Source organism: Gastrolobium bilobum, unplaced genomic scaffold, assembly GCF_033153095.1.
Source record: "Gastrolobium bilobum isolate Gb01-03AN ecotype WA unplaced genomic scaffold, APGP_CSIRO_Gbil_v1 utg34677, whole genome shotgun sequence".
Classification (NCBI taxonomy): domain Eukaryota; kingdom Viridiplantae; phylum Streptophyta; class Magnoliopsida; order Fabales; family Fabaceae; genus Gastrolobium; species Gastrolobium bilobum.
Genome location: NW_026897235.1, coordinates 141,265 through 165,620, shown reverse-complemented (window position 1 = coordinate 165,620; position 24,356 = coordinate 141,265). Strand labels below are relative to the sequence as shown.

Here is a 24,356-nt window from a genome sequence, read left to right as displayed (position 1 = left end):
ACGATAACACACGACCATGAAGGTTTGTTAAATGGAGATAAAGCAATATAAAGTAGAAAAGCAATAATAAATTATGGAGGTCGAAAGCCTCCCAAAAATTATATTATCTAACGGAGGTTTTTTTAACCTACACTGAATAACCTTCGCTAATCACTTATTTTTTTGTAGTGATATAACTTGAATGTTGTAACCTATTGGGTTCGAATTACTTCAAATAATAAACTTTATTCTAAATCAAAATTCTCGTCTTAAACCACAGGAAGGAAATACACAAGATGATACTAATCACAACCCAATTCCATTTGTTAAATGAAATTGAGATATTTAATTAGAATCACGCAATTCCATTTGTTGCTTGAAATTGTGATATGCCGAGGTGTTAATTAGGCTGACCCCGAGTCCTTTCAACAACACTCTATCTTCATGGTCGTTGGTTGCAATGCTTACTGTAACCTTGACTTTCAACCTTGTCTGATTTTTGGCTAAGCTGTTTAGGTAGAGAGAACATCCTTTGTCGTACCTCACACAGACATGATCCAATAACATTGAGTCGTCAGTATCCAAGTACATTTCGACACTATCCTTTTTACCTTCACCCTCACCATCCTGGATAGTGATTTTAAATTTCACACGATCACGAAAAAATTGCTTGCCAATGATGAAGCAGAAAATGAAGCCCAGCTGAAGGGAATGTGGAGGAGAGAGATCAATAATAATATGATCATTTATGGTCTTATACTCAAACCACTCTGGAACACTGCTTCCCGGATATGTGTAGGCATATATTGCTTGATAAGAATCATGGTGCTCATTGTAATCATCATAATTTTCAACATGTTGATATGCTAATTTCATCATATTGATCTGCGCATTCAATGCAATAGCCACAAGAGAATTTTCATCCAATTTCAAGCAATTCCAGAACGTAACCCATTTCTTATTTTCCTTAAATTGTTCAGCGGCTGTTGAAGGGAACAATACAGTCATCAGTGATGTGCACCATCCAGCATCTAGATTTTCAAGAGATGGGGGAAGCTCTGGTAGAGTCCGAAGGTTCCTGCACTTACCTACATCTACATATCGCAGTCTTGTAAGATTCTTGATGGATGAAGGCAAGCTCTCAATGCAACTTCCTCGTAGGCGTAGGATTTCAAGCTTGCTTTGAGGTCCAAAAGATGAGCATTGCAATGCACTCAAACCCGTGAATCTTAAATCCAGTTCTATCATATTCTCTGCTGTTAGTGAGAATTCCTTGAGACTTGTGCAGCCTTCGAGGTTGAGATATTTGAGGGAGCTTAAATGGGTATCAGTTTCAAGTCTTATAAGGGAAAGGCAGGAACTTAGATCCAATGTCTCAAGCTTGTCGAGCGAGAAAATAGATGGATGCATGCTGGTCAACTGAACACACGAAAAGATAATCAGTACTTCAAGATTTGAGGCTTTTGAAAAGTCTGGCAGCTCCTTCAAGTCTCCACACGAAATAAGTTGAACACATTTTAAATTCGTAAGATTCTGTAACAAAATAAAAAATAAATAAAACAATCGAATACATCACTTATGAGCTTGAGTTGTTAGTTTTCTATTCCTTGAATTAAGAGCAAAATAATAACTACAACAAATCACCTTTACCTGATCTTCATCCCAAAGTTTTTCCACAGAACTATGTGACAAGTACAATAGAACAAGTTTTTCAGCAGAAAATTTCTCTGGCAAGGATTTCAGAGGGTAATTCATCCAATTAAGATATCTTAGTTCAGTTGGCAAAGACTGAAGCCCTTCAGGGAGATAATTCAAGTAGTCTGAAGTAACTATGCCATCAATTTGCAGAAAATGTAGTTTGCTCATCTTAGCAAATATGTGAGGGTTTAACTTCAACGGCTTAAATGCAAACAAGTTCACCTGTATGCTTCTAATGGCCTCAGTCCCCTTCAATCAATGAAGAATACAAATTTTAAACATCATTAAAAGTCATATTTCTCACAAAAAATTCAAATGTTATCTAAAGACATTATATTTGATTTAGGCTTTACCTTGTCATTCAACAATACTTCATGAACATCAGCATCCCTCAAGTGACTGCGGCCTCCAGGGTCTTCACTAGATTCTTGGCGAACAATCTCCCAAGCCATTTCTTGTAACTTTTCATGCATAGATACAACATTATTTTCAGAAATAGTTATAAGAGCCTTGTCTTCCAGCCTTTTTAAACCAACAGCCACTGAATTATCACTTTCATGATCTTTCAACATATCTTTTATAACATACACTTTCAACCCACAGAGGAAGCATGCAAGATCTAAAAATATCTTTTTCTCTTTGTGATCTAGATCATTATAACTCAGTATCATTACATCATAAACTTCCTTAATTGGCATATTTTTAAGTTTGTGCAGCTGACTTTCCCACACTTCTTTATCTTTTCCACAAAGAAGACGACCCAAAACTTTAAGAACTAATGGAATGCCTTTGGCATAATTGACCGCCCCCTTTGATAGCGTAGAGTACTCCATTTCAAGATGATTTTGTTTGAAGGCATGCAAATTGAAAAGCACAAGTGCTTCACTATTACTCAATGCCCCAACCTGGTATATATCATCAACTTTGTTAGCTAACACCTGCTTATCTCTAGTTGTTACAATGATTCTACTACCAGTTCCAAACCAATCATGATCTCCAACTAAAACTTCTAGTTGATTTGGATCATTTACATCATCAAGAACAATAAGAACCTTCATACTATCAAGCCTCCTTATAACATATTCGGACAATCCATTTGGTGTGTTAATTTCCACATCATCATCTCGTAAAAGTTTAGAAAACAATTTTTCTTTCAAAGACATTATCCCAGGTCTTCTTGATTCTTCCGTTACGCTTGCCAAAAAACGACAACGATGATATTCAGACCTTAGCTTGTTAAATACTTCTTGTGCAATGGTAGTCTTACCAATACCGCCCATACCCCAAATTCCAATAATACGCACATCTTTTGACTCTTGATGTAACAATGACTCTAAATGTTCCATTGGATTGCATATTCCTACGAGTCCTTTTGAGTGAATTGGGTTCTTATCCAACTTCTTCAACTCAAGATTGACGGTTTTGATAATTTCTTTTACCAGCTCTGCATCAGTCCTATACAAAAGAGAGAGAGAGAGTGAGGAAGAATGTATGAAATTCAATGGCATTAATATTAGCTTAACTACAAATTTTTGTATTTATCTCTCTCTTTGTAAACATTAAATACATGAGAACTTATTAAAATTTGTGAATATATATATTTTCATGAAGAAATAGACATAATATTTTCACAAAACCTTATAATTTGAAATTTTAAAATATCAGGCTTCGTTATCCACAATGGAACATCCTCTTCTCTTTTCCTACCTCCATCGTGAAATCACTTAAAAGAGTTTGGTAAAGGAAAATAATAATAATAATAATAAATAGAGGTTAATAAATGTATCTACAAGTTTTAAATGTGTCATTTACAAATAACATTTGGAAATCGGAATACATTTTAATTGAATGACTTTGGTCTAATTAACAACTAAATTCAATAAACCAACAAATTAAGTATGGCTTGTCCAACCTAACTACTGGCATGAACATGTGCCGCATTTACTAATAGATGCAGAAGTAATAACTAAAAAGCGCGCATTCCATAAAAAACTAAACAGAAAATAAAGGTTATCTTTTTGCTATTTATGGAACTAGTTTGCATATTGCTATATAACAATAAATAGTTACAATATAGTGAACATTTATTGTGGGAAAAGAAATTAAAAAGCTTACCGAAATTTTGATGACGTAATTCCTGATAAATTAGCAGATTCGGTTAACGCATGTCTCCAGTTTTGCACCCTAGTAGAATTATACTTTTTCCACCAAAAAAAAGGGAAATTATACTTTTTTTCATGTTCAGCAAGTGTCTTTCCATAACTCCCCGTTTGATGTCGTACATCCGTGGGTTCTACATTGTAGAAAACAGGCACTACAATCTGTCCATATTTTTCTCCGCGCTCAACTATTTCCACAAGTTCGTCCAAACACCAACTAGAAGAAGCATAGTCTTTTGAGAATATGATCAACGAAATGAATGAGTCTTTAATTGCTCCAACAAGTGATGGCCATACTTTATATCCTCGCTCAAGTTTATCATCTACAAAGGCATTTATTGGCTCTTTTTGAAAAGCCACAATCAAATGGCCAAGAAAACCGGGGCGGATGTCCTTGCCCCTAAAGTTTACAAAAACATCATATCGAGGAGCACTGTCTGACGTTAGATTTGCCGCTACACCCTTCAATTTGTTAAAAATGAATGAATAAATTTGATTATGAATTATGATCACTACAACATACTTGAAATATAGCAACATTTTCCATTAATAAAATGTAAAGAGTGTTATATTAAGGCCACCTTACCAAATAGGTTATACCTACAGTTTGACATGTTACTAGTAGCCTAGTAACAGTTAAAAAATATGTTACTAATAACATTCAAAAAGGTATTGCTAATTACTTTTTTTTTTTTTTGTAACATATAAAAATATAGTAATTTTCTTTTTTGCAATATTTAAAAATTGTATCTAGTCTACTTTTTTGTAACATGTGAAAATAATATTACTAATTTATTTTTTGGTGAGGGTTAAAAAATATTAATAATTTAAATATCCAACACAAACTAGATCCATTCCAAAAACTCTTGGAGATGTTAACTCAAATCATACTAAAAATAAAAGAAAAAAGAAAAGAATCCTCTAAAAGTTCATTGTGAAATTTCAAGTCAATATATTATTAACAAGGAATTCAAGAGAGAGAGAACAAATTTAAAATGTAAATTTCTAATTCTTCTGAAAAAAAAAATTAGAAGGTATGATCAAAAAGCATGGACATGATGGTGATCACAGAGAAGAACAATTGTATAATTGGAGTTAAAGGTGTCCCCTGCACAAAACTTTCCTGTTCTATTTACCCATTTAGGTACCTTTGTGACTTGTGAGTACAGCTTTTAAACATGACAAGTCCAGTATAATAGTCTTAGCCTAATTAATTAGTAAATTATATGTAATTAAAGAATTAAGCAAGTATTAGTGAGTAAAATTAAGTATAGAACTTAATTAAGTGAATTGGGGTCACTTTTGAGGTAAAAAGGGTACTATGTGAAAATTAAGGGGTACAAATAGATGTAGGCAAAAGTACCCAAAATATAAAAATAAAAGCAGAAATATTCTTAGAATAACATTCCAGACTTTTGGGTAAAGTTTGGTAATTAATGGAGTTGAATAGATAGATGAATCAATACCCACTCGATCTCACTTAACTAATGTTAAGTGACCATATAAAAAAAAAAAAAAAAAGAACCCAAACCCCTCCCCATTCCTGTCGAGCCCAGAAAGAAGAAAGAGAGAAAGGAAGAGAAAGAGAAGGAGAGAAGGAGGAGAGGAGAAAGAGGGGAAAAACCCTATAGGTTGCAAACCTTGACCAAAATCATCCATTCCAAAGCTTAAATCACTCTAAATCCTCCCCTCTTCTTGAATCCAACCTAGGTTTGTTGTGGGGAGCCTTGTGTTGTGAGATTTTCTCTCTAAAAAATCCGCCCCTTTGTAGGTTGAAGGGTTGTGGGGAGCATTTGGCTCCATGGAAGCTTGAGGAGCAACTTTGCCTTGTTGTGTGATCCATTGGTGGTAAGTTTCCACTCTCTTTCACATAATCCTTTGATATTTTCATGAGTTAGGGTTTTGAGGAATAGTGTTTTGTAGGTTGTATGTGTTGGAGATTGATTTAAGCTTAGGTCCTTTGTAAATGTGGTTACTAATGAGAGATAAACGGTAGGAATGAGATTAGATAACCATTTAGTTATTGTCCATGTATTAGAAAAATTATGTTAAGTGTTGATTTTCTAGTATTGTAATACATGGTTTGGTTGGTTGTTGATTATGCCTTTGTGATGTTAGGATTGAGGCATTGGGACCAACATTGAGTGACCAACTGTTGGAGCAAGCTATGGAGCTTGATTAGCTCTTTGGAATAGGTAAGTTCATATCTCGTTGTAGTATGAATTGGATAGCTTGGTTGATGATTATGTGATAATCTTGAATGCAATATGTTGATTGCATTACATGTTGTGTAGGTGGTTGTTTATAAAAGTGAGAATTGTAATTGGTGAAGAACAAAGGTTGAACGGAAGCTTTAAGGTAAGCCTTCGGACCTTGGGTGTAATTCCCTTGATTGTTCCACCAAGCCCTGATTGGGTAGTGGTTGTGATAGTGTATATAAATGCAATGAAATAGTTTAATGCTTTGTTGTACGTATGTGTATGCTTTGGTGTGGCATAGGATGGTGTTTCCCTATGTTGGTATGTTGCATGACGATGCGTAAATCATACTTGGTAGTTTAGCTGGCCAGTAGGACTATTTGCATCTGAGTATCCTTAGGACAGCTTGAGAGCTCGAGAGATTTCTCCTGGAGATGTTGTTTACACACTGCATGGATATGTATTTATTGCATTATTATAGTTATTGCTATTACAATGTGATTGAACTATGGGGTGGAGAGATGCTCCAAGGACCCCTGATTTACTGTGATATATTCGTATATCTCACCCCGTGTTGTGAGGACCCCCTTTCAGGAAAAGATGCTGCAGGGGCCTCCGGTGACAAGTGGCCATATTTGGATTAGTAGATGCATGAAGATGTTGCATTCTTTTGGATTATACATGACATGTAGTAGTACCATGTATAGGATTTGCATTTGAAAGCCAATTGCTATATGTATGTCATCTTCTATTTTGATGGACTTAGCCTATGCTCACCTCTTTTGGTACCTCTTTTGTTGATGAAAGTCAAGGGGTTGATCATAGAGTTTTGTAACTAAGTCCCATGAATTGTAATTAAGCCATGTGGAAAGGTTGTAATTAATGGAGATACATGTATGATAAAATGGTATGCATGTTTCTCTTGTGTTTGAGTACTTTGAAAGACTAGAATTCATGTATTAAAAGAATCATATGATGGTCAATTAGGTGAAAGGAGGCCTTTAAGTGGAAAATCCAAGTAGAAGTAAAGATATCCCGTCTTATTGTCCAATTTTCGTATTTTATATGATAGATTTGGACCCTTTTGTCTTAATGGAAGTTGTAGATATTTCTCTTAGTTTTCCATAGAGACCAAGATTGGGTAATTTAGATGAGTACAACTCAAGTTATGGGTAGAATACCACAGGAGGTCAGATTGTCTTGTTTTGGGTGCTTGCTCCAGAATTGCCACGCTCTAAGCGTCAACCTTTCTGTTTGTCCACGCTATGGGCGTGGGGGTCCTGGGAATTTTGCACTCTTTTCTTAGAAAATGCGTAACTTAGACTACGGTGCTCCGATTTGAGCGCGGTTTGAACCCACGCGTAACTAATGAAAAATCCTATAATATGTTGAACAAATGGAGACCATAAGAGTATAATAGGAATTTCTTAAATAAATAAAGGGTGGACGCGTTTAGATTCTAAAAGCAATAAAAGTGAGACCTACAGTAATAATTCCACATGTAGTTAAGTTACATTCACCTTATGGGAATTGTTTTAAGTACGGAATTGATTTAATCAAAAGCGTTTATAAATAAAAAGGAAAAAATTTATCCGGATTTTAATTCAATTTGATGTTTGTAACTGCGTTTAATGCCGTACGTAATGATAACAAACCGGTTTTAGAACAGGGTGTTACATCGAGGTTCTCTTAATGTCAGTTGTTGGGTTTGCTCTTTTACTAAAGCCCAAATGGGTTATTAGTATGAGAAGAGCCCAAGGAACCTAGAGCCCAATGAGCTAGGGTTTCTTGGAACCCATATAAATAGTACCTCTTAAGTCATCAGCCTCCAAGGTCTTTTTTGTGAGAAAGAGGCAAGCTCTGAATCTAATCAGTGCCCACACACTTCCCCTTCCTCCTCGAGAGATAGTTTGGAAGATCTGCCACAGTCCAGCTTCAAGGAGGTTGTTCGTGCTGCGGCGCTGAGGTGAGTTGTTCGTGAAGAGTACACGAGACCTGCGCACCGAGAGGTAATTGTGAAACAAGGATGATTCGGTAAGCATACCAATGTACTAGGTCCTAAACCGCTTCCGCATAAATCTAAGTTTTCCTACAATTGGCATCAGAGCCTTGGCTGTATATTGGTATGTGAATCTAGTTTCACTATTCATGTAATTAGTTTTGCTTCTTGAAATGTGGCACCTAGGGTTCTAGGATTATGGTATGAATCTAGCATGTGTATTTTATAATTCATTTTCATAAAAGTTTAAATTTTAATCGGTAAAAATGCTTTAATCCATGGTTAGGGTCTCTCGTGTATTTCTCGATTTGTAACAAGGAGGCTAATCCCATATGATTAGGTTTCCTCCTTGCTGTTTTTATTTATTTTCGAAATTTCTGTGTATTTTTCCAATATTTTGTAAAAGTTCAAGATCGAGAAACCGCGAGTAAGATGCGCAGTCAGTACTGTCGAAGAATTTTCGAGGTCTTCCCGATCTCGGAATCAGGAGATCTATATATGGTTGGAAAGAGGACGGAAAGACGAACGCAACGGTGGGTGGATCACCACCATCGGAGACTCCACGCTTCACCACGCGCCTCCACAAGGGGCTGAGAGTGGCCGCCACTCTCCAGAAAATAATGGGAGAGTGAGGGAGCGTCCGGCCACCTTTTTGGGTGGTTCCGGCGGCGGTGCACTCGTCTCTACGTGGCGGTCCTTCCCCTGGAGTTTCAGCCTGATTTGACTTCGGGTGACGGCGCGGCAGACCTGACGGCTAGGGTTCCTCTTTCGCGTCCTAGGGTTTCTCGCCAAAGGATTGGGTCTTTGGGCTTTTGGGCCCATGAAACCCTAAAGGGGCTTGAGACAGATACTATGGGCTAGGCGAAAGTCGAATTCCAAAGTTGTATTATTTAATTTTATTTTATTTTATTTTCTTTAAAATAGGAAGGTCATGGATTAAAGTAATTATGATTTATGATTTAATGCTTTTATTGATTGGTATAAATTATATGATTGATAAGATGCTTTATTGCGATAACATGCCATATAGAATAGGTGGTGCCATATTGTTGCATAACTTGTATGATTGCATGAGCATAATAGCTATTATGTCTTCAGCGACTAGTATGATAGTTATTATGGGATTATTTTGATTTTAAATCATCCTAAGAAATTAATTAATAATTATTATGATTTTTATTAAAAATCTAGATTAATAATTGAATTAATTAATTTTGGATAATTAACATCAAGACAAATAATCGTTATGGAAATTATTTTGATTTCAAATTATCCTCATAAATGATAATTATTATGATTGTTGCAATCTAGATTAATAATTAAGTCAGCTATTTGGATGATTTAAATCTAGAAAAATAATTAGAGAAAATTTCCTAAGAGAGTTCTTTTATTTTGCGAGTAATTTGTGGGTTTTTCTGAAATGGTCATGGAATAACACACGCTGCATACAACATTCATGTATCATGATTGTTTGGAGCACACGCTGACGTAATGTGACCGGATTTCAGGACCTTAATGCTTTCAAAATTATGTTAAGCTTAGTGCACGTTTATCGGCGCTCTTACTTATATAGTTTTTGAAATCGAACAAAGGATACTCTCAATTAAATAATTCTTGGAAATTAGAAAATGTTGCTTATGTTGAATGGAAGGAGATTTAAATTAAGAGATTAATTTAACCTTCAAGCGCATTATAGGACCATTAATAAAATAATCATGTGAAGTCCCATCGAATAAGCATGATTGGATTTTATTAGATTGGACTTAAATATCTATGGGAGGAGATTTAAATTAAGAAATTAATTTAACCTCCAGGCGCATTGTGGGCCTATCAATAAAATAATCATGTGAGGCCCCAACGGATAAGCATGATTGGATTTTATTGGGCCTTAATAATTTCAAAATTTTAATAAAGTATTGTACGGCCCATCGTCGATAATACTAAGTTATTAAAGATAATTTTGAAATTAAACAATGAATTCGACTGACCTTATGAAAATTCTCAAACAAAAATGTTGAATGGGTGAAGGTTTTAAAATTTAATTAATTTTAAAACCTGCGGGCTCCATTTGTGGGTTTATTAGTGAAATGATTATCGCTGAAGCCCCATCGGATAAGGATAATCAGATTTCACTAGATTAAATCTTAATAATTTCAAAATTTTAGTAAAGTATTGTACGGCCCATCGTCGGCAATGCTTAGACACTAAGGATAATTTTGAAATTAAACAATGGTTAATTACATTCAACTTTGGTAAAATTGTTAACCCTCCCATCGAGGCTCTGGCAATGGCACTGAAGGCCCAAATAACAATTTTGATTTTTACAAGTGACTTGCCCATCGTAAGCCTTGTAAAGATAAACTGAAGGATTGTTAACAATAAACAAGAGTAGTTATGAGAATCTACTTGCACTTCGTTTGTTTATTGCATTATTTGTTTGTAATTGTGTGCTTTATATGTTTTTCAGAAAATATCTTAGAAATGATTTTGAGTCGAAAACCTCTAGATGGTACCAACTATGAATAAGTGAAAAGCAAATTTTTTGATATTGTTCTAAAACATGGAAGCTAAAACTTGTTCTGACAATGCGAGGGCCATAGCATCTGCAGAGGATGCGTCTTAGGAAACTAAGATGCATTTCTCAGATTGGGAAATGGCAGATATGGTAGTTCGCTGCTATGTTCTTGTCAGTCTTTCCAAATACTTGCAGAAGCAAGTCTACATGATTAAGAGTGGAGTAGAAATGCTTCAGACTCTTAATGACATGTTTGCTGCGTCTAGCAGTTCTGCTAGACAGAATGCAGTCGGTGCAGGCTTTGCAAAGAGTCTTGTTAAATCCAAAGGGAAACCCAAGGGTGGTAACAAGAACAAAATAACTTGGTTATCAGTTGTCAAACCAGTTGCTATGAAGAAGCCGCAAGGCAAGTTCTTCAAGTGCAGAGTGAAGGGACACTGAAAGAAAAATTGCCCAGAGGTGATGAAAAGAACCAGACATGGGTATATTGAGGCCTGATCAGTGAATGAATCATTGATTCAGGAATCACTGATTATGTTTGTTACTCTTTGTAGTAGTTCAAACATGGCATACATGTCAGCAATGGACATAGATATTTTAAGCTTGAAAATGGGAACTTGTGTCTGCATTTGCAGTAAGACAAGTTATTTATAAGCTATGGTTTTGGGTGACTGTTTATTTGTTCCAGATTTCAAGAGGAATTCAATTTTTGTTAGTTGTTTTGGTTAAAACATGGGTTGACAATGCAATTGATTCCTCAGTTACATTTCGAAGTTCATCTTCGTCTTGTTTGTTCTGGTACATAGTTTAAATAGTCTTTATTACCTATGTCCTATACCCTTTTTAAATTTGTTATGTTGAATGGAAAGGATGATGAACAAGAACTTTCACTGAAGAAATAGAAGTTTCAAATGAAACATAACTTTGGCCTTTGTGATTGAGTCATATTATCTCAAGTAGGAAACATGTTTTAGTTAAAAGAGGGACTGAAAGTTCAAGAATCTTTTAACTAACAGCTACATGTTAGTCCTATTTGGAAGGTAAAATGGCCAAGCAATCCTACAAGGGCCAAAAAGGTTTGCGCAACTATTCAACTGGAACTGGTACATACTAATGTATGTGGACCAATTAGTGTTCAGACCAGAAGAGGTGATGAGTACTTCATTATATGAATGTTTACTCTGGATTTGGACAGATGAACCAAGTGCGCCATAAGTCTAAAGCTTTTGGAAATTCCAAGAGGTTTAGTCTGAGGCAGAAAAGCATGTAGGTGTTCAAATCAAAAACATTTTGGTCTGACTAAAGTGTTGGCTACCTGTCTGGTAAGTTCAGGTCTTACCTGATTTAAGAGGGGATAGTTTTTGTAACTGTCAACTCTAAGAATGCATTAGTTGAATGAAGTTGCAGTATGCAAAAATCAAACATTTCTAGACTTGGTGAAGATCATGTTCAGTTATTCATCTTTGTCAATGTTGTTCAAGGGAGATGCCTAAGAGAAGGAAATGTACCTTCTTAACGTGATTCTGTCAAAGTTTGTTGTAAAGACACCTAAAGAATTATGGAAAGGGTGCAAGCCCAGATCAAACCATATTCAGATTTAGGGTGCTACGGCACACGTCCTACAACAGCAGTCAAATAAGATGGAATCTTGTATGGAGAAGTGCATATCTTTTGGCTACCCTAAGAGAACTAGAGATGATTTCTTATTTAGTCTTAAGGACAAGATAATCTAAGTGAGCACTCACATGATTTTCTTAAAGGAGGACTAGATAAGAAATTATAAGCTCTTAAGTTAGGTTATTCTTGATGAGATTTATCTCAGATCAAGAATTTCCAGAATCTCTAGAAGCTTCATCCACTGTTCCCTTGATTGTTCAAGAGGGGATAGATATATCTCTAAGTGAACAAACAAGAGAACCATGATTGGAAATTCAACATGATAATATATAAGTGAAACTAGTAGAAATATTAGTATCACATGTAAATGAACAATATCAAGGATAAGCGGATCCTCAAGAAATTGAAGATCCATCATTTGACCCACTCTTTGTTTTACCTATAAATACACAAGGTCTAGTGCAATACATTCGTAGTGGGAGAGAACCTTGTTAAGTCTCAAGTTGTTTCTTGTTGAGTGATATTGATCCTACTAGTTACGATAATGCACTAGAAGATGTTGTTGATCAAGTGTTGCTCAAGCTATGAACAATGAGATGAAATACTTGTATTTCAACTCTGTTTGGTCCTAGTAAAGACACCAAGAGGGGTAAAACCCACAAGGTGCATGTGGACATAAAAGGCAAAGAGAGGATGGACAGAAAGGTGAAAACCTTCAAAGCTAGCTTGGAGGCAATTTTTGCCAGACGCCATGCTTGAGTCTATCCAGATTCTCTTAGTTGCTATAAGTCTCAATTATGAGATTTCATTTTGGGAGTTGGATGTCAGGATATCTACATACAACAATCAAAAGGGTTTATAGCAAATGGGTATAAACACATGGTATGCAAGTTGTGAAAGTCTATTTCATAGACTTAAACAAGCATCCAGGTCTTGGAACATCAGTTTTGATCAGGTTATCAAAATTTTGATTTTGAGAGAACCTTGATGAATGATGTGTATTTGTATGTAAAGGATCCAACGGAAGACAGTAGTTTTTCTAGTACTTTATGTAGATGATATGCTCCTTATTAGAAACAATGTGGAGGTAATATCAAGCATAAAGAGTTGGCTAAGTTAGTGTTTTGGTATGAAAGCACTGGGGAAGCCAATTATATTCTTGGTATAAAACTCTTATGAGACCGGAAGAATAAGTTGTTGGCATCACCTCAGGCTACTTACATTGACAAAACCCAAAATTCAACATGAGAATTCTAAGAAAAGAATTATAATTCTCAGATGTGGAATTTATCTTTCTAAGGAGTGACCAAAGACTTCTAAGAAGGATGAATGCATGAGCAAGATATCTTATGCTTTGGCAAAGGTAGACTCACGCATATCATGTTGGGCGTTAAACCAGACATCTGTCACGCAGTGGGAGTAGTGAGATAGTACCATTTTGAACCTAGAGGAATACTAGATTATTGTTAAGCATGTACTCAAGTATCTTTGGAGAACGAGAGATTATATGCTGGTATATTCTAGTGGGAGTCTTGAAAAGCTGAGTTTTTAAATATTCAGTTATTTCAAGTCGATATTGACTCAAGAAAATTAACCTCGAGCTATGAGTTTTTCACTAAACTCAGATAGCATTAGAGGTGGATCTTGCAGACCCAGTTACTAAGAGTTTGCCTGAACTTGTGTTCGAGAGGCATGTTACTTCTTTGGGTCTTAAGAGGATCCCAGACTTGCATTAAGCAAGTGGGAGTTATTGGTTTCATTGTGCTCTTGGAGTAAGACTATGAAACAATAAAATAATTTTCTGAATTTCATAAATAAGGTTTTATTTATTTATTTTGCGCACTATTTACAAACATAAAGGTCCAGATCAAATTGTGGAGTATATGATCATATGGATACGTTCATGGAGGACATGATCATAGGTTCTCACAATTGATGAATGGATTCACAGCTGTTAAATAAAGTTGGGCACTTTATTTAGGCTGCAATATTTTATGAAATAGTTTTGTCCGAATCATTGGAAAATATTGGTGTGAATTAACATTCACATTGAAAGGATCAAGGAGAGATTTGATTAAGGTTGTTTTTCTGTCATAAGGTATCAAATCTCCAGTTAACTATAGTTATGTGATTGCTCTTAATCCTGAGTTTATTATAAATAGGTAATCAAATAGTTTTCATTCTTTGATTTACCAACGGGTGAGGTTCGATCTATTGACGGCCAATAACTCGGTATTTTGGGAGTGAGATTATTTGATTATCGGTATTTATGAGATAAACAACATGGAATTTGTAGGATATGTCCCCTTGATATGTTTCGGTACTTGGATATTAAAGACACTGGCCAGTGCATGTAATCCATTAAAGAAACTATCATAGTCAAGGGAATAAATAATTGATTGAGTTACAGAAAACTTGTCAATCAATTATAGACATTCTACAAAGGGGCGATGCATATTCATGTTATAAGTGTTGTTAATCTTGGAGTTCAAGTTCGGGCTTTTAGTGGAGTAGCACCGAATTAGATAATCATTCGTTGATTATCAGGAGTCTTGATTAATAACAGATGGTAGATCCCCAAGCTAGCTTGAGACAAGGGATGGGGTATTTTTCGGATAGATGATGACTTATGGGTTACATGATCTTGGGTTTTACGACTCAAGTTTGTATCCAAAAGAGCAAGTGGGAGATTGTTGGGTTTGCTCTTTTACTAAAGCCCAAATGGGTTATTAGTATGAGAAGAGCCCAAGGAACCTAGAGCCCAATGAGCTAGGGTTTCTTGGAACCCATATAAATAGTACCTCTTAAGTCATCAGCCTCCAAGGTCTTTTTTGTGAGAAAGAGGCAAGCTCTGAATCTAATCAGTGCCCACACACTTCCCCTTCCTCCTCGAGAGATAGTTTGGAAGATCTGCCACAGTCCAGCTTCAAGGAGGTTGTTCGTGCTGCGGCGCTGAGGTGAGCTGTTCGTGAAGAGTACACGAGACCTGCGCACCGAGAGGTAATTGTGAAACAAGGATGATTCGGTAAGCATACCAATGTACTAGGTCCTAAACCGCTTCCGCATAAATCTAAGTTTTCCTACAAGTTTCATACAAAATAAAATGTAATAACATCTCTACTAAATTGCAATATATATTCATCAAGAACAAAGAAATAACTTATTAGAGAGGATAGGAAAAAAGTAAACCCATAAATTCTTCCTTGTATGACACCCTGATAGCAGACGAATGTATCTCACGATTACTCCGAGCTAAATTCTTCCATCCATCCACAAAACCATCATAATTAAAGAACATCACAACAAAATTACTTGAAGGGAATACTACCATCAGCAATATGAGCAGCATACATAATATGAGCTTTAGATTAAAGTGAAATTGTACAAGTGAAGCAACAATCACCTTTTTGACAAATGCTTTTTTCTTAACTCCTGCTGCAATAGACAACAAGTTCAATGGGTTCTTTGAAATTCTCTGAAGCAAAACGAATTGTAGAAATATCATTAAAAAGAATTAGAGAAGAAAAGTAAAGTACAGAATGAAAGCAGATAAAGTAGATGTCAGTCATCAACCTATAAAATTAGCAGAATTTTAACTAAAATATATCTAGATTTTAAGTTGATTTGTTTCATAAAGTACTAAGTTCCTTTGATTTCATTGTGCTACTTAATTATGCTCTTGTAAATAAAAAGATTTTCTAAGAGCAAGATATATATATTTTGCAAATAGAAGTCAATATATAAAGTTGAAATACTATTTCTACATATCAGTTTCCTGGATCAAGATCAAACTCCAACAAACAAACTCTATGTAGAAACAAAATTTTTTGCAAGGGGACAAGATTAATATACAGTTGATTAGCAACATTTTATTACGTGAAGCTTAAGACTAACATCATAAGAGTCTTAACTGAGTTTCCATTTCACATACATTACTCATATATAAGGGCCGCATTTCCAAGTTAGATGTTGTAGCAACAATTCCTTGAGGCAATGCCTCCCTTCTAGAACGCCAGCATTGTCTCTAGGGAAATGGAAATAGGAACAAAATTAGAGGTAATTCTAAGCAGTTACAATTTATATAAGTCATATAAAAGGGCCATTTTACGCCCAAAAAGACAAACCTTGCATGGATCAAATCTTGTGTCTGGCATTGTATAAATTGGTCCCGATCGTGCTACTCTCAGCATGTATGATGCCTAAAAATAATTTCAAGCAATCAAAGCTCAAATTTAAAACTAACTGTTTCGTAAAGTATTACAGAAAATATATGAGATGAATTAAAATTCAACACATAAATAAGGTAAAAACTATCAAAGCCTAAAATAAAACTGAAAACCTTTTGTTCAAAAAGATATGCAACTGACAGCAATCAAAATTATGTAGGAGGGGAAGGGGAATTGTTTAAATCCAGTTCTTTACCTAGAATTCCAAGCCAACATATATGTTAATAACTCAATATCTAATATAATTTCTATCAAGTAATTCTTTTTTTCCTTTTTCTTTTTTGATACAAGGTAATTCTTTAGTATTATACAATAATTTCTGCAGAAAACCGAAGGTGTGACAAGCATACGATCTTAGGAAGGAGATGAAAAGAAACTTCTCATTAATTTTTTTGTCTTACTTTACAATTCTTATAACACCTAATTATATAGAACTTCTGGGAAATTTCAAGAGTTGTTTCATACTTTGAACCATAAAATACATAGTGCCTTTATGGAATAAAAACGTGCATAATGATTCTTGAAATTTCAGAATTGGTTTCTAACAGAATTTGGAAATAAGCAAGAGACAAAGAAATACAACATATTTTATTGGAGAAGCTCCATAATTAAGAAGAATATGATTGGATTCGAAAAAGTGAGCACTGGATTTTTTTTTGGGTCTCTAGTCCCTTGAATATCAAAATAAGGGAGCCCTCGATCCATAAGATTCTTCAACTTGCAAGGGTCAGTTTTAATTGCACACAACCTTACTCTTGTATCTTTTGTAAAGAGACTATTTTTCAGACTCACACCTAGTGACTTTCCGATCACACGGGGCAACATTACTTACTCTAAGACTCACCTTCACCAATATAAGGAAGCCACAAGAAAAAGAAAAAGAAGAAATAAAAAAGATCAAATAACTTGAAGAAAAGAACTTTATATCTTTAAACAAGTTCAAATTAGCGGTTAGCCAAAAGGAGAGGAAGGAGGAGGATATCATATGACAATATCAGTTCCTTTTGAATTAGCAAGCTTTCAAATTAAGCCTTAATCTTGATTCAATCTGTTAATAACGACCTATAATTAATAGTCTTTATACACAAGCAAGCAAGCAATTTCTCAGCTTGATCTTTTGCAATTTCATTCTTCGATAATTTCTTTGTTTTTCACCTTATCATTATTAACCAAAAATGAATAAATGATGGAGATCACTGTAAAGCAAATACTGACCTCAAACATTTTATCGAATTGGTGCTTTGGCTGATTAGGGATCACATACAACACTTGCTCCTATAAGTTGGAGCAAAACCCAACTGGACCAGCAGTTTTATAGAAGGAAGAAGCAATTTCATTTGACCTTACTCACACCCTCACACATAGCATTGGATATGTATATAGATTTCTATTAAAATATATTAGAACACGCCACTCTTATAATCAAATCTTAACCGTTAATTTTCGTTAATCTGATGGTTATAATTTGTTAGATCACACTTATTAATTAATTATTAATTCTTAATAAATTATAACTATCAGATTAGAAAAAATCAACAGTCAAGATTTAGTTATAAGAGTTTGTAAACAAAGAAAATTTATAAATATAACATTTCTTAAATTATATATATAAATATGGAAAAACATTTCTGCCTTTGTGGCAGAAGTTTTTATCTAACACATCTATATACTACTGATAGTATATAGTATAATTTTTTGACAAACTCATTTTTTATGGGACCTACTCCTTTTTTGTGAGAGTAGTAATTTTGTCTCAATTGTAGAAAATTTGGACCCATATAAATATGGGATAATCGTTTGTCATGTAACATGACACCATTTGTGTCATATTACATACACAAAAATACCGTGGGCCCCATTGTATAGAAAAAAAAAAGCAAAACAAAAGTTAAAGTGAATAGTATCACGCTATATTGAGTCAGTAGGAAAGTGAACAATTTTCCCATTACATAACACTTGTATTTCTCTATAAATAAATAACAAAATTTAAAGGAATGCATAACCAAGGGAGAAGTTAACGCGCCAAACTATATATAGGTTAGAATCATGTGAAAGAACCACGTCACATGAAAGACGAACTTGGCACATTGGCACATTGGCAAATGGCAACACGCTATCTTTGAAAGAACAAATCATTTGGGGGTTAGGTAACACTAAAATCATTAATTAATGTTCTCGTAGTTAAGAAACTTCTCAGAACTTAACATTTCACTTGGCCCTTTATTTCTCCATTTCTTTGCTAGATTCGAATATCCGGCTTGGACCAATTTTGATTTATTTTGTCTGACTATGTATCCAATTATTAGGAGTGTTTGACTACCTCATTTTTTCAATTCGTTACCTATTTAATGTTGATTGATCATTAACTTAACACCATTACGTGACTTAAAAAAAAAACTCATCTATTATTATATATTTGATGTATTTATGTTAAAATTGTTTTTAAAAATCTTCTAAGCTTTATGCTTTACAAAATAAAATTGAATTTGAATAGAAGAATACAATAGAGTCCTATACAGATATATTAGAAAAAATTCCATCACTTAGAATTGTTAAATTGCGAATTTCATCCTTACCGCCCACTTCCTAATAAGGTAAAATAAAAAAAAATGGATAATATAACAATCAAATGGTAGTAGCTCAGTTCTCACATGGGAGTTGAGCAAGTGGGGGTAAGAGCATGTGTTCGATCCTCTCCAGTATCACCTTTGGGAGGAATTTAAAGCTTTAACCCTAGAACCGCCCCGAATCAGATTAGTCGCGAAATGATGAACCGGTAGAATATTTCTAAAAAAGAAAAGATACATAATATAACTCATCGGAGCTTGAGCTGTTCAGTATAAAAAAAAAAGTATTGATTTGACAAGGTTTAAATGACTTTAAAAAAATAAAATAAAAAACTCAGAGCTTACCCAGGAAAACCCAAACTCTCAAACAGAAAGCTCAAAAGTCAAAATAGCATTTAGCCCAGACAGGCAAGCTCAATTTTACTTCAACCATGGTATGATACACGCAAGGACACTGTGTTGAAAAAATTGGATCAACAGAAGCGACTTTGGACCTAATATTTGTATGCTTATGAATCATCAATGTCTCGCAACCACAAAAATCATACATCTCAAAGCGTAGATCTGCGAGAAACCTCCCATATGTAGGTGTGGTATTCCTTCTTGCCTCTGTTGCCATAGAATCTCCTCTGCACGAACTTCCCTCCTCAACGCCACAGCACAAACATACTTCCTCAGTGTCACAGTACGATCTGATCTCCTTGTCCAAGATTACTTCTAGGTAATCTTGAAGATTATCTTCAAGGGAGAGGGGGAAGTGTGTAGGCACTATTACTTTTTCAGATTTGATCTTACCTCACCAAAAGCAACTTGGAGGTTGATGACCAAATATATATATATATATATATATATATATATATATATATATATATATATATAAGTACCAAGAAATTCTAGTCCTAAGCTTCTTAGACTTTAGACTTCTTGGGCTCTACTGATACATTGAGCCCAATTGGGCTTTGCTAAAAGAGCATAAACCCAACATTATCCTACATGCTCGAGTACAAACTTGAGCCCAAAGCCCAAGACCATATAACTCACTAGTCATCGTCAACTGAAATTACCTCATCCCTTATCTCAAGCTAGCCTGGGGATCTACCATCTATTATTAATTTAGGCTCCTGATAATCGATAAATGATTATCTAATCCAGTGTTACTCCACTAAAAATTCGAACTGGAACTCCAAGATTAATAATATTTATAACACAAATATGTGTCGTCCCTTTGTATAATGTCGATAACTGACTGATAAGCTTTTTGATACTTAATCAATTATTTATTCTCTTAACTGTGATAGTTTCTCTAATGGATTACATGTATTGGCCAATATCTTCAATATCCAAATATAGAACCATATCAAGGGAACATTTCCTACAAATTTCATATTGTTTATCTCAAAAATACTAATAATCAAATAGTCTAACTTCCAAAATACTGAGTCATTGGTCGTCAATAGATCGGACATCACCCGTTGGTAAATAAAATAATGAAAACTATTTAATTATCTATTTATAATAACTCAAGATTCAGAGCAATCACATAACTATAGTTAACTAAATATTTGATACCTTATGACAGAAAAATAACCTTAATCAAATCTCTCCTTAATCCTTTTAATGAGAATATTAATTCACATCAATATTTTACAATGATTCGAACAAGTCCACTTTATAAAATATTACAGCTTAAATATAGTGCCCAACTTTATTTAACAACTATGAACCTATTCATCAATTGTGAGAACCTATGATAATGTCCTCCATGAACGTATCCAAATGACCATATACTTCACAATTGATCCGGACCTTAATGTTTGTAAATTGTGTGCATAAGATAATGAACAATACATCATTTGTAAAACTCAGAAAAAAGATTACATTGTTTCATTGTCTTACTCCAAAAGCATAATGAACACATTATCTCTCACTCACCTAGTGCAAGTCTGGGATCCTCCTAAGACCCAAAAAAGTAAACCTCTCAAATACAAGTTCAAGCAACCTCTTGGTAACAAAGTCTGCCAAATTCACCTCTAATGTTATCTTGGTTTAGTGTAAACCTCACAACTCGAGGTTAATTTTCTTGAGTCAATATCCACTTGGAAAGCTGAGTTTGTGTAATCTAAGGTTTTCAAGACTCCCTCTAGAATATACCAGCATATAATTTCTCGTTCTCTGAAGATACTTGAGTACATGCTTAACAACAATATAGTGTTCTTGTAGGATCAGATTGATATTGTCTCACTACTCCCACTGTGTGGAAGATGTCTAGTTTGATGCATAATATGGAATACATTAGACTACATATTGCCAAAGCATAAGATATATCACTCATGTATTCTTCCTTCTAAGGAGTCTTTAGAGGTTACTCCTTATGAAGATGAATTCCACGTCTGAAGGATATAATTCCCCTCTAAGAATTCCCTATGTTCAATTTTGGCAGAGTTTTGTCAATGTAAGTAGCCTAAGATGATGCCAGCAACTTATTCTTCCAGTATCGTAAAAGTTTTATACCGAGAATATAATTGCCTTCCCAGATCTTCCATATCAAAATGCTTACTTAGCCAACTCTTTATGCCTAACAATACATCCCATGTTATTTCCAATAAAGAGCATATCATCTACATAAAGTACAAGAAAAGCTATTGCCTCCCTTTGGATCCTTTTACACACATACACACATCGTTCATTAAGATTTTCTCAAAATTAAAATTTTTGATAACCTGATCAAACCTGATGTTCCATGACCTAGATGTTTGCTTAAGTCCACAAAATGAACTTTCACAACTTATATACTGTGTGTTCCTACTCTTTGCCTATAAACCCTTTTTGGTTGTTCCATGTAGATATCATCTTCTAAATTTTCATTGAGAAAAGTTATTCTGACATCCATCTTCTAAATTTTCATTGAGAAAAGTTATTCTGACATCCATCTACCAAATCTCAATTAAATCTCATAATTGATACTTGTAGCAGCAACTAAGAAAATCTGGATAGACTTAAGCATGGGGTTTGGCAAAAGATTTTTGCATAAGGAACACCCTTTATTGGGTATGATCTTTTGCCTCCAATCTAGCTTTGAAGGTTTTCACCTACTCATCTATTCTTTCTTTTCCTTGTATGTCCACATACACCTATTAGGTATTACCCTTCTTGGTGCCTTTAGCAGAGACAGAACAGAGTTGAAATAAAAGTATTCCACCTCATGGTTCATAGATTTAAGCCACACTTGATTAACAACATCTTCTATTGTATTATCGTAACTAGTTGGATTGTTATCACCCAACAAAAGATAACTTGAGGGTTGACAAGGTTCTTTCCCACAACAGACATATCGCACTAGACATTGTGTATTTACTAATAGATCCAAGTTTAGGTCAGGTAGTGGTTCTCCAATTTGTTGAGGATCCAATATAATGTGTTAACAACTCCTTGATATTATTCTTCTACATTTGATACTAATATTTCTATTAGTTTTACCTGTATATTATCAAGTTGAATTTTCAAATACGGTTCCTGTATTTGTTTACCAAAAGGTATATTTTTCCCTCTTTGATCAACCAAAGGAACATAGGATGAAACTTCTAGAGATTCTAGAAATTCTTTAACTGAGATAAGTCTCATCAAGAATAACCTTAATTATGCATAGGCATATAATTTTCCGCACAGTCCACCTTTAAGAATGTCACGTGAGTTCTCACTAAGAGCTTTTATCCTTTGGATTATAGAAGATCCGACCCTGGGTTCTCTTAGGGTAGCCAATAAGCATGCACACTTCAATACAAAATTTTATCTTATTTGACTTCTGTTTAAGACGTATGTCGGAGCACCCTAAATCTGAATATAGTTTGAACTGGGCTTGCACCCTTTCCATAATTCTATAGGTGTCTTTATATTAAATTTTGATGGAACCAAGTTAAGAAGGTTCATTGCCTTCTCCTAAGCATCTCCCCAAACAATATTGGCAAAGATGAATAACTGAACATGGACTTCTCCATGTCATCAATTAAGGCATTTCTATGGTTGACAGTTATGAAACTATCCACTCTTGAATCAGGTAAGACCTAAATTTTCCAAACAAATACTCACCACCTCAGATAGACCGAAGTGTTTTGATTTATATATCTAGATTTTTTTCTGCCTCGAACCTAAAACTCTTGGATTTTTTCAAAAGCTTCAAGGTTATGGCACACTAGGTTCACATATCTAAATCCAAAGTAATAATTGATATAATGCAGAACTCATAACCTCTTTTGGCTTGAACACTTATCGATCTACTTACATCAGTATCTACAAATTATAATTGAGCAGTTGTGCAAATTCCTTTGTCCTTGAAAAATTGATTGGTCATTTTACCTTTCAAACATGACTCACATGTAGGTTTTAGTTCAAAGTCTATGTAACTTTGAGTCCCTCTTTTAACTAAACCATGTTTTCTATTAGACCCAATGAGACCCAATCGCAAGGGTGAAATATATGCTTCATTTGAAACTTTTCTTTCTTTCATTAATAAGGTTATTGTTCATCATCCAACATTATTAATTTGATTGGTTATAGGACACATGTAATAAACACCATTTAAACAATGCACCGAAACAAACAAAATGAGGATGAACTTCAAAATGAAAATGAGGAATTAAATTGCATTGTCAAACCACGTTTTAACCAAACAACTAACAATAAGTAAATTCTTCTTGAAGTCCTGAACAAAAAAACAGTTATCCAAAATTAAAGTCCTTCAATTTATCAATAACTTATCCTACTGCTCCTATAGACACAAGCTCATCATCTTCAAGTTTAAAATTTCTTTGTACACTGCTGACAAGCACGTTATGTTTGAACCACTACAAAGAGTAGCAAACACAAGCAATGGTTCATGAATCATTGATTCATCCACTAAACAAAGCCTTAATTTACTCATGCTTGGTTCTTTTCATAATCTCTGGGTAATTTTTCTTTCAGTGTCACTTTAGTCTACACTTGAAGCACTTCTCTTTTAGCTTCTTCATTGCAACTGGTTTGACAACTTATAACCCTATCACTATGTTCTTGTTACCACCCTTGGATTTCCTATTAACAAAACTCTCAGCAAAACCTGTTGCACTTAGTACATTCTGTTCAGCGGAACTGCTGGACATAGCATATAGGTCATCAAGAGTCTGAAGCATCTCTGCTCTACTCTCAACCATGTTTACTTGCTCCAACAAGTGTTTAGGAAGACTATTAAGAATATAGCAGTGAACTACAATATTTTCCTTATCCCAATTTGAGTGTTGCATCTTTATTGTCTCATACACATCCTTTGTAGTTTACTGTGGCTTTAGGATTGTCAGGACAAATTTGAGCTTTTCATGTTTTAGAACAACATCAAGGTTCATCTTTCATTGTTCATTGTTGGTAT

General features: G+C 34.6%; 1 protein-coding gene across 1 annotated transcript; it reads right to left on the bottom strand.

Annotated features, from left to right (window-relative positions):
- Positions 1-170: 170 nt before the first annotated feature.
- LOC133305078 (putative disease resistance protein At4g11170) lies at positions 171-24,234 on the bottom strand. Its single transcript, XM_061505208.1, has 8 exons — positions 23,998-24,234; positions 16,290-16,364; positions 16,097-16,189; positions 15,569-15,640; positions 3,793-4,298; positions 2,031-3,132; positions 1,630-1,926; positions 171-1,512 (listed from the first exon to the last, which is right to left on the bottom strand). Exons 1-8 carry the CDS (start codon positions 24,232-24,234, stop codon positions 325-327), a joined length of 3,570 nt encoding a protein of 1,189 aa, XP_061361192.1. The 3' UTR covers positions 171-324.
- Between the last annotated feature and the right edge of the window lie 122 nt (positions 24,235-24,356).

Excerpts from the sequence above, each read along its gene's own strand:
- LOC133305078 (XM_061505208.1), bottom strand. The coding sequence starts at position 24,234 with ATGCAACACTCAAATTGGGATAAGGAAAATATTGTAGTTCACTGCTAT. Across the intron at positions 4,299-15,568 it reads AAAAAGCATTTGTCAAAAAG|GGTGTAGCGGCAAATCTAAC; the intron begins GTGATTGTTGCT and ends AACAAATTGAAG. Across the intron at positions 1,513-1,629 it reads AACTTTGGGATGAAGATCAG|AATCTTACGAATTTAAAATG; the intron begins GTAAAGGTGATT and ends ATTTTGTTACAG.